Source organism: Oratosquilla oratoria, unplaced genomic scaffold (genome assembly GCF_046742065.1).
Source record: "Oratosquilla oratoria isolate Oo_2021 unplaced genomic scaffold, ASM4674206v1 SCAFFOLD98, whole genome shotgun sequence".
NCBI lineage: Eukaryota > Metazoa > Arthropoda > Malacostraca > Stomatopoda > Squillidae > Oratosquilla > Oratosquilla oratoria.
Window position 1 is genome coordinate 415,688 of NW_027467762.1, and position 12,198 is coordinate 427,885.

General features: G+C 37.8%; 1 protein-coding gene across 1 annotated transcript in view; it reads left to right on the forward strand.

Annotated features, from left to right (window-relative positions):
- frtz (WD repeat-containing and planar cell polarity effector protein fritz) overlaps nt 1-12,198 on the forward strand; it is a 509,212-nt gene that overhangs the window by 412,974 nt on the left and 84,040 nt on the right. Inside the window, exon 15 of the mRNA XM_076182931.1 lies at nt 3,724-3,797. Coding sequence (XP_076039046.1) covers nt 3,724-3,797 — 74 coding nt within the window. The remainder of the gene's footprint in view (nt 1-3,723; nt 3,798-12,198) is intronic.

Sequence of the window (12,198 nt, forward strand, 5' to 3'; positions counted from 1 at the left end):
ACTCTTCTTGATGACATCTTGTATCATTAGACAACAGTTGAAAACAAACAGATCTTTAAATAAAATTGTAGTACCCGATGAACTCATTCCTGAAGTACTCCATTTCCTTCATGATTCCATTATAACACCTCACACAGGCAAAGGTAAATGTTTTGCCAAAGCCAGAATCCAGTTTTTTTGGGTCACTATGCTTATATACACAAATGTCATTCTTGCACATCTCACAAAGGTCATATTAGTGGTCATGTTCCTATGTTAAATTATCTGTCCCCAAGTGAACCTTTTGACACTATAGCAATTAAGGGGGGTGAATTTTTTACGAATATTTTTTAAAATTTCATTTTTCAGTTTTATTCACTCACCCTGTAGTGATTTTTTTTTTTTTTTTCTAAAAAATTAAATTCTTCCCCCCCTCCCCTGACGCCATTTTTAAATTACCTGGGCGTCATAGCATGACGCGTGCGCTAGAAAATGAGGTATCATTCAATGTTTATAAGTACGTAGAACTATCAATAAGATATTTTTTTATTTATATAAATTTCGACAAACGGCATCCCTTCCCCGCAGAGTGTGGTCTTCCTAGCTAGGCCTCTTCAGTAGCTACGTAGACATCAGAGAGGTTATGCTGTGTTCCTGCAATATTTTTCTTGTATTCATCTTGCAAGATGACCTGCAAACATAAGCTTGCAATAGTGAAGATATCCAACCTCAAGAAGGGAAAAGGGAGAAAGAAGAGGCATCAAGACTCTTCAAACCAAGAAGATACTAGCAGAGATGAAGGGAAGAGTGTGTTATCGCTGCCCAGCTTATCACCTATGAGTGATTAATACTTTATTAGAAAGGGGGACCAAATGCCTCATCATTCTCCACAAAGTCAACAATGTATATACAATCATATGAGAAAATTTCATGCCAATCGGATGAATACACATGGCAGGACAAGAAAAAAAAACAAAAAAATTAAAGCCGATATCTCAAAATGTTGTTTTTTTGGACTTCAAATAATTTTACAAAATCAATAAAAACTCTGATCATTTATTGTTAAGCATCATTTTATACTTCAGCAAAAATAGAATTTTTTGTAGAAATTAGATTTTTTTATTTGTAAAAAAAAAAAAAAAAAAAAGGATTCAGGGGCCCTATTTTTTTTCCTTTGAAGAAGAAAAAACAAAAAAAAATCCTACAGAATGTAGATATATAAACAAAGATTCTATGATACAAATTTTAAAGCAATTAAGTGAAAAATTAATTTTGTGAGGTCAATTTTTTTTTTTTTTTTGTAGCTGCTATCATTCACCCAAATTTTATGAAATTTACAGAATAGCATCCCTTTACATCAACCAAGTACTGAATATTTAAAGCAATTGGATGAACCAGAAGTGAGATATGCGCCCATGGAATTTTTGGGGGTGGCCCCCCCTTAACCTTCCCGAATTGCCCCATACCTCCAGTGGAAATCAGTACCTGTTTCTTTGCTCATGCACCTCTTTACAAAGTGCTACTGTCTGACAATGGAACAGAATTTAATAATCAAATTCCATCTCACCTTTGTAAACATTTCAATATCACTAAAACAAATATTGTAGCCTACCACCCGAGTTCAAAGAGACTTGTGGACTGTCAAAATTGTAAGATTCTCAGTGTTCTAAGACATCTTGCTTCAGACATTCATAGTTCATGGGATGAACATATGCCTATAGTTCAAGCTTGCTTTAACAGTGCTATATAGGTCTGTATCGGAATCCCACATTTTATAATTTTTTATTCAGACAAGAGACCCTCTTATGATTTGTTTACTTCAGATATAGGTCCAATTTATAATTTTGAAGATTATGTTAAATTTAAGGTAACTAATTTTCAAAACCTCTTTAAGAGAATTCAAGATGCTTTTGCCCTATCCAAGGAAGACTTGACAATAAATCTGCAAGAGAAAGTAACATTGCTGTAGGCAAATTGAATATTCTCTAAATCACACTCCTATCACCTAAGTTTCTTGGACCATACAGAGTTATCACAGTATCAAACAATAAGGTAAAAGTATAAAAATTAGATGATGGTCTTGACACCTAGTTACATCTATCATCTGAAGGTTACTCATGGTCTTGACATGGAAAATGAAGGAGCGATTCAGTCTGTTCCTTCTGGTGTGGAAGATCCTACTTCCAACTGCAAATCCTCGCATCTTTCGTAACTCACTCTTACAATCTAAGAAATCAAACCACACTTACCTAAACATTCTTCTTTCTCTATGCAACCATAGTGCCTATTTATCAGTATTATGTACTATTAGGTTAAGAATGCCTTATACATGTATTTTTTACTAATGTACCTTGCACATTTACTATTACAAATTGTAATTAGTATTAAGTTGTTGTAGTCTTACGTCCTTGCTCCTGTCTTTATAAAACAATTAGGAATTAGGTTTAGGAATGAAAAGTTGCTGAGGACAGTGATGATAGCATCACTGAGCAATATTGTATTGTAGGATAAAATAGAGAAATCCACACAAAGAAATATAGGTCCCAGAGATAAGAAAGGTGTAAAAGAACAAGTCATATGACATTTTAAGTGTGTCACTCAGCACGACGATAAGCTATGGTAACAGACAAATACAGAAGACACAGAACTTGGAATGCCAAAATCAGAAGTTAGAATAGAATTAATTTTAAAGTACAGATGCTCCTCTACTTACGTTCATTCGTTTTACATTTTTTTTTCGATTTTACGTTTGAACTGACTGTAAAAAAAAAATGTAAAAAAAAAAAAAAAAAATTGAGTGAATTTTTTAGTTTAGCGCGCTCTCCGTAGTTCAAACGATACTTGCGCATGACGCTGCGTCCATTGTTTACATTGCACAAACGACAAACTGAACATGCCTTGCCTCATCCTCCTCCCCCTCCACCATCTCAATTTATGTTGCTTGAATTTAATTTATTTGAAATTAATGTTATTATTTTACAATGTTATGTGTATAATTAATGATTTAGGGGTGTTTTATAAGATACGGTAATAGAATTTACGGATGTATAGTACAGTAACAACTTAGGTTCATTTTCAACTTACGTTCGGCCGTTGGGAACGTAACTAAAACGTAAGTTGAGGAGCGTCTGTATATCAAAGGTCAGATAAACTAATCAGAAATATAGTATCATAGGTCATGTTATGATAAAGACCTTGGTAACAAAGTAGAATGTAAAAAGTCAGAAAGTAGAAAGAATAGAAGAACATATAGAAATAGGTAACTCAATGAGTCTGCTTAATTATAGGACATACAGGAAAGAGACACAGAAAGAGAGGGTCAGAGAGACAGAATTAGGGTGCTGACCTAGGGCTACAGGAACTTGTGAACTAACATATGACATTATATTTCTACAAGAATGTTTCTGAATGGGGTTTACATTTGTGTCTGACCTTATATTGTAATTACTCTGAAGTGTTTGAAAAACTTGTTATGTTGGAAATATACAGAAAACAAAACAAAATCTTTTATTAGCCACACTACCTTTCCAACATGTATATATGTGTGTATATGTATATATATATATATATATATATTATATATATATATATATTAATACATGCAATAAATCACAAAAACACGTGACTCACAAAATGTGTAATAAAACCCCCTTTCATTTTATTTTCCAAGTGGTTTTATTACACATATTAATACATACAAAGTAATGAATAACATAATTGACCAGTGTTGTCTCTTTCTCGTAGATTCTGCTGAAAGTAACAAAATTGAAGTGGTTGATACACAGCAAGTGGATCCAACACATCATGTTACTAAAAGGGTAAGTTCTTTTGTTTCACTTTTTTATATTCTGGAATATTTTATCATCCCCTTCCCACTTCTCCCCCTACTTTCTCTAGTCTCTCTACTCTCTCTGTATCTTTCACTTTCTGTCTCTGTACATCTGTATCTTTCACTTTCTGTCTCTGTCCATCTGTATCTTTCACTTTATATCTCTCTCTCTTTTTCTCTTTCTTTGTATTTGCATGTATTTACCTGATTGTAGTAAACAGGAAAGGAATAATGCTCATTGGGTCACATATCCTATTTTCCAAATTTTTCATAATTTTTTGTCATAATATTCATGTCATGCTCAAGTCTAACTTAATCTATATCCTTGATTTCCAGTTATCATATTTAGATTTGAATTCATGTATTGTTCAAGCTTGGGCTATATCATCTAATCTATTCCAAGTCTTTATGCTTGTGGTACTTCTTAATTTGTTCCCATGACCTTAATCAAGAGATCTCTTCTGTCAATACAATCTATCTCCTATAGTGACTTGAATACTGTAATCGTATCATCTCTTTCTCTTCTCCTTCAAAGTTGCCAGACCCAGTGCTTTAAATCATTCCTCATATGGTTTATCTACCAGGCTAAGTACTTGTTTGGTTGCTGTCCTTTGTATTCTCTTGATCTTGCTTATATTCTTCACTATGTGTAAGGGCCATATTACTGATGCATATTGTCTTGGATCAGGGGATGAGTGTGAGTATATTTACCTAATTGTAGTATGCAGAGAAGGAGCAACACTTGTTGGGTCCTGTCTCCTATTCTCTAGTTTTTTATCATATCTAGCCTGAAATTCATGTACAGTTCCAACTTTATATTCTTGATATCTAATTATCATATTTAGATTTGAACTCATGGATTGTTAGAGCTTGGGCTATATCTCCTAAGCTATTCCAAGTATTTAAGTATCCATATGGAAAATTGTATTTCTCCACATCCTTTAGACATGTGGTCTTAATTTGTGTTTGTGGGTGTTTACCAAATTGTAGCATACAGGAAAACAACAATGCTTGTGAGGTCCTGTCTCCTATCTGTCTGCCTATCCATATATAAAGGGTCTCTTCCATATAAGAGAAGTATCCAAGTCAAAAGCACACACCCACTCCCACCCATTCCACTCCCATCCACCACTCTTGTTTCCCTCTCATCTTAGTTCCACATGGATGAAGGGTCATTCTTGTCTCATGCCCACTGCTCAGGTCAGCATATCCACAGTAATGCTGCTTCACTTAACCACTTCACTGTGACTCAAATTCTTGTGTGCTGCATCGGCTGCCAAACATACGATTACTCGCATTATAAAATATAAAGTCACTGCTGTATTACTTGTTCTCTTTTACTCTGAGTAATAATATATACAGAAAACGTGATCAAACCAGTTCACAGAATCTGGGGGTAACTATGTACAACTGCAAAAAATATATAATCAAGATGCCAATGCTGGCATCCTCGTGTACCTACCCTCATGACACCCACGTGGACATCATTGTACTGGAGTGGTAAATCAGCAACTCCCCTCTCCATCCCGTCATGCAGGAAATACAGAAGACAAGAAGAGATCCCTTTGGACTGCATAAAATTCATCCACATACAACCACACTCCACCCCACCCTATTCCCTGCCTCCTTCCTTCCTTGCTGGACATAGAAAAGAGAAAAAATGGGGGAGAAAATCCCTTTGGGCTGCATCAATGTATCATCCATACACAGACATTCTCCACTCACCCCTGTCCCCTCACTTTTCCCCTCCTTGCTCAACAGACATTCCCATCTTCCTCAAAGCCCCTTTCATCCTATCCATCCAACTCATCCTCAATTGTGCCCTTAAATTTACTTCATCCACCTCTGCCTCCCACACCTCCTTTACTAATTTTCTTTATTCATTCCATGTGTTGAAGCCATCCCAATACCCTTTCATCATGGATGGCTCAGGGTTTAGAAGAGTGTGAATATATTTACCTAATTGTATACAGGAAATGAGCAACACTTGTTGGGTCCTATCTCTAATTCTCCAATTTTTTATCATACTTAACCTGAAATTCATGTACAGTTCCAATTTAACCACTTCCATACGGTGAGGCCTACGTAGGCGTCATGAGGAGCAAGTGGGTACGCGATGATGCCGACGTCGGTGTCTTGATTATATTTATTATATTCATACCTACGTAACCTCCATTCTCTCTAAACTGGCTTCATTATATTTTCTATGGTTATCAAAATTCATGGGTGAAAGAGAACGAACGATTGAGCACTGACTTTAGTTTTTATAATGTGATTATTATGACGCAACATCGCTCGTCAGGCAGCTAATGCTGCCAGATGTGCGATGTTGCGTCATAATAATCGCATTATAAAAAATAAAGTCAGTGCTCAATCATTCGTTCTCTTTCACCCCTGTATTTTGATAACCATAGAAAATTGATGAAGCCAGTTTAGAGAGAATCGAAATTACGTAGGTACGACTACAATACAACCACTCCTCGTTTAACGACGACAATTGGGACCAGCGCGCCGTCGATAACCGAATTGGTCGTTAAGCGAAAGTGTATATATATACGTACATGTACTGTATGTACAATGTCCAGCAATACATGTATCTTTATTTTCGTGTATTTTCTCTCTTTCATACAGTACATTAAAGCTTTATTTACTGTTTATTTATGGTGGTTAGGTTCCTGAAATTACCGTATATGACCAAATCCGCGTATGCTGACATTCCATATTGAATACCGGGGTATTTTTTTAGTTTCGACCATGGGCGCAATATAGCAATAGGAAATTAATTATTAATTTTGTAAATTAAAATGTATCAACGTAATATGCAATTTTGTGGGCGGAAATGAAAGTAAAAAATACCATGCTACAAGATAATATGCAAATGAACGAAGTCGGTAGCATAGGATCGGGACGCCATCTTGTCGTCTGCCAACGTCTCTCACGACGACGACAACGAGGACGAGCCGGATGACATTTAATTTGCAGGTAATGATTTATCAAACGCAGGTTAGGTTAGTTTAGTGTAGGTTAGACGAATTTATCATCCTTTCATTTCTTCAACATCGGCATCTATCATAACAAACATGGTGTACCATTCGTCCGACATGACTTCGTTACTTACGAAATTTGTTTTAGCACCTTTTTTTTCGCTCACAAAATTGCATATTACGTTGATACATTATAATTTACAAAATTAATAATTAATTTTCTATTGCTATATTGCGCCCTTGGTCGAAACTAAAAATTTACCACTACGGGTATATATTGTACCCCAGGTAGTTTTTGCAGCTTGCAGGATGGTAATGTAGACCTAAGCTTCAGAACACTACCTCACAGCTAATATCCACCGCACAAGTTCATTTATAACATACAAATTTGCCTCAGCCAACTTAATTATCGTACACGACGTCGTACCTTCGGGAGATTTACATTAAACGAATATTGGTCTGTCATAAAGCCCGTCGTTACTCCGAGTTGTCGTTAACCGAGTAGGTCGTTAAACGAGGAGTGGATGTAAATATAATCAAGATGGCGACGTCGGCATCATCGAGTACCCACTTGCTCCTCATGCCGCCTACGTAGGCGTCACCGTATGGAAGTGGTTAATCTATATTCTTGATTTCCAGTTATATTTAGATTTGAACTCGTGGATTGTTTGAGCTTGGGCTGTATCACCTTAGCTATTCCAAGTATTTATACATCTATATGGAAAACTGTATTTCTTGACATCCTTTAGATAGCCTTATTTTGTGTTTGTGTGTATTTACCAAATTGTAATATACAGGAAAATAACAATGCTTGTGAGGTCCTGTCTCCTGTCTGTCTACAGTATTTTCTGGCTTAAAATGCGCATCGGGTTATAATGCGCACCCATGCACTTCGTTATCTCAGTACACAGATAGCGCGCACCGACATATAACGCGCATGCCCGATCGCATTTGTCTATAACGCAGTTTTACCTCGGTATTTATATCATGTGAACGAGTTTACATGGAGAAGTATTTTTCATTGGCTAGAGCCACCGCTGGGAAATCTGTTGATTTGTCACTAAATTAAGTGTCAGTTTAGGCATCAATCAGGACACAACTAAGAAAAAGTCGGAACTACATGTACCGGTATATGACTCATGTTGTGCGTTGGTCCCTTATTACTTTGTAGCTTAAATAGTTTGTAGGAAATATGATCTAAAAAAAAAAGTTTATTGAAAGTAAAATATACAGAAAAATTTCGGGAATTTTACAGAAAATGTTCATTTTATATCTTGAGGAAATAATTCGTCTTTACCATTTTTTATTTAATACTGAAACTACAGACTGTTTCGTTTTAGCTTTGAATCTTCAATGACAGTGGTGAAATAGGACAGTCTCTCATCGAGGTGACGTTTAGTTAATATAACTCCCGAAAGAGGGTGTTGTAGTCAGGTGTTTGACACGAGTTTATGAACGGCCGCAACGGAATTTGTACCATACCTAAAGTGAAGCAACAAAGCAAACATAAAAATTCAAACTAAGATGCTGTGAACATGGGCAAATATCATGAATATTGATCATGTTTCATGGTGTTTAGGCCTATTTAAACATGAAAAATAAGATTCGATAGATACCTACCTATACCAAATATTTATATACGGTAGCCCATGCTGGCGTATTCTTTTATGTCACCATAGCTGTTCTTCTTGTTCTCACGGAACGTCACGGAGAAGTGTGCCTCCCAACTTTGTGACGGCCAACATCGTCAGGTTTTGGTGACAAAAATTACACACACAGCCGCAGAATTTTTATCGTAGGCCGTAGATAATGCGCACCACCGGATAACGCGCACCCCCCATTTTTAGTCCCTTCCAACGGAAAAAAGTCGCGCACTATACGCCGGAAAATACGGTATATACCATAGGTTTCTTCCCCCATATAAGGGAAGTATCCAAGTCAAAGGCACACACCCACCTCCACACATTTGTCACCAACACGAAGAAAACTATTTGTTATTGTGTGGCATGGGTAGGCTATGTTTCTCAGGTGACCGATAAAGTATAATCCAGTGGTTGAAAAAAGTATAGTTTGGCAAAATGGAGAAAGAATAATAAACGAACCAATGAAGAGAGGACTTGATATAAGCAAAGTGGAAAGTCCAAGAGGTATCATCCCCAAAAGAACTTGTTTAATAGATACTCTAAGGATAAACCAAATGTGGGAGAACAACAGTTTTTTAGGGTTTCAAAGAAATCCAGGAGAAATAGGTAAAAACTTATAGATAGAGAAGTTAGATATAGTAATGCATTAAGAAATTGTGAAGTAAATGACTTAATGGAAGAAATCAGAGATTTGAAATTGGACTACTGAGCTGTGCTTAGGGAATTGATGAGTAATGAGCAAACAATTAGAGAATTATGTGACCTAAAGAGCGAAATTGATATCCTCAAAAGAGAGAACAAAAGAATGAAAAATGAGGGCAAAGAGCAATTACAAGTAGTGACCGGAAAGGTGGAAGAGTCACAGAAACAGACCTCCTTGAAATAAAAAATCAATGGAAACAAGAACAGGAAAATAAAAAAATATCTTTTAGAGAAATAGTACAAAAGCAGATGAAGGAAAATACAATAGAAAGTTAAGAAAGTAATTAAAGAAAAGGAAAATTGGGTGAGAGATACAGTTGACAAAGGTAAGTGCATTGTGGTCTATGGTATCCAGGAAAAATATATGTATAAATACCAGAGAGAAAAGGAAGAAAAGGAAATAGCTAAGGAAATTTTGGAATAAATATAGGAGGAAGGGCAAACTTTTGATAAGGAAATTGATGCGATCCACAGGATAGGCAAATATTCAAAAGAAAAACAACATAGACCTCTGAAAATAAAACTAAGAACTCAAATGATAGCCAAGGAGGTATTATCAAAAGTGGTTAAAGTGGCAAACAGCCAGAAATTTAAACATAAATGGATAAAAAAGGAAATGAGTGATGAGGATAAAGAGAAAGACCAAGCTCTTAGAATTGAAGCCAATGATAGAAATGAGAAAAGAACAGAGACGGAAAAAAAAAATTGGAGAGTGCTGGACTTGAGACTGAAAAAATGGTACATAAAAAAAATGGAAACTTAAGCCAAAAAAAGAGAAGAAAATATGGAACTAAAAGTGGCATACACAAATGTCAATGGCATGTTCTCTGGAATTAATCAACTAAATGACTAGAAATAGAGAAACCTGACATTATGGGAATTGTGGAGACAAAAATGAAAGGACCTTGTCACGAATCTAGGCTCTATGTTTGAGTTTATACATCGAATCGGGACTTAGGATTCGAGCAGTTCCTTCAATCTAGAATATTAGATTCAAAACGTAGCCTCGTTTTGGATATTCTTTCTCTTCGCGGGGATAAAGAAAAACAATGGACAAAAGCAACGGGAAATAGATTTTCTAGCACAGTATAAAATTATAAATATATATATATATCTCTTACCAATGTTGAGCAAGAACAGAGTGCGGTGCAGGAGCGGGGTGGGGTAAGGACCACTGCTCCCCTTCTTATATACACAGACCGCACGACACCAGCGTCATAGCACAGGTGCCAACATGTACTTAATTTATTTATCCTAATTCTATTTACCCAACTCCACACTTCCACCATTTCCTTTATTCTTGTGTGGAGAGGGCTCACAAAATAATTTCTATCTGATACCTTAATTCTACAATGTAATGTGACTTTATATGTTGGCTCTACATCGCCGCCTGGTTTTGGCGTGCGTGCCCCTTGACCTGACATCGGCGAGGTCACCGATTTCGTACTCCTCCGCCGACACATTTCGCGCGCACTTCTTGTCCATAGAGTCCCTGCGCACAAAGGGGCTCATTGTTTCTCTTGGGTCCGGGCTCCTTCGCTACAACATATTGTCATGGTCGGGGTATCGTGAACGTGGCCATGACATATATCCCCCTTTCGCCGGAAAAAATTATCAGGCCTGTGAAATGGGGTCTGAGCATTTTATGTCGGGACGTGATAAGGCATCAGCTACCACATTAGATTTTCCTGGAATATATTTGACTGTTAAATTGTAACCTTGGAGAGCTATCGCCCATCTAGCCAGCCTATCATTTTTGGTTTTACCTTCTATGATATATTTCAATGGATTATGATCACTAAGGATAACTACTTCTCTATCTAAGAATACATGGAATTTCTTAAGGGCTAATACAAGGGCAAGAGCTTCCTTCTCAATGGTAGAATACCGTGTTTGGTAGTCCTTGAGAACCTGAGACATAAATGAGATGGGCCTCATGACGCCATCCTTCTCTTGCGCAAGCATGGCGCCTACAGCTACTTTGCTGGCGTCACAGAAGATTATAAAGGTCTTACCATAGTCAGGGGCAATTAAGACAGGACCTCTAGAGAGAAGTTTCTTACACTCCTCTATGGCTGCATTTGCGCCTTCATCCCACCTGAAAGGATTACAAGAGAGCATGCGGGTTAAAGGAGCAGCCACATCCGCGAGGTTTGGACAATACCTGCGGTAGAATCCCAGCATGCCAAGGAATCTTCTGATGCCTCGTCGTGTCTTCGGAACCTGGAACTCCACTATATCCTTGATCTTGGCTTCCAATGGTGTGATGTTGTTTTGGCCCACTTGATGTCCGAGGTATGCAATAGAACTTCTCCCAAAGGAGCTCTTCTTCATGTTCACGGTGAGGTGGGCCTGTGCTAATCTGTCAAACAACCCCTGCAGCCTGTACAGGTGATCAACCCACGTGTCGGAAAACACAATGATGTCGTCCGAATAGGCTCTGACACCTGGTAATCCCTCGACAAGCCAATTCACAAGGCGCTGGAAGGATGCGCCACTATTTTTCATTCCGAAGGGGGTGACAGTATACTGGAAATGCCCATGGGGTGTGACGAATGCAGATATCGTGCGGGCCCTACTTGTAAGGGGAATCTGGTGATACCCTTTCATCAAATCTAACTTCGAAAGGAATTGGGCTGTAGCAACTTCCTCAATGAGGTCATCAATTCTAGGGAGGGGATAAGGATCGGCCTGGGTGACCGCATTTACTTGCCTGTAATCCACGCACAGCCTCCACTCACCTCCGGGTTTTGGTACCAATATGGCCGGTGAGGCCCAGGGGCTAGTACTAGGCTCCACCAAACCTTGGGTCATGAGCTGTTGAACTTCTTCCTCCATGATTTTCTTCTTCTGGGGCGACAATCTGTATGGCGCTTGTCTCACTGGTTTGGCACCATCTTCTAGTATGACGTCGTGATGAATTGCTTGGGTAACGCTGGGGCATGGGGAAAATACCTGGATGTGCTCGCGGAGTATCGCTCTAACTTCTTCCCGCATCTCTCCCTCCAATGACGACAAGGATTTCTCCAATGCCTCATTGTTATCTGATCTGTCCAAATTA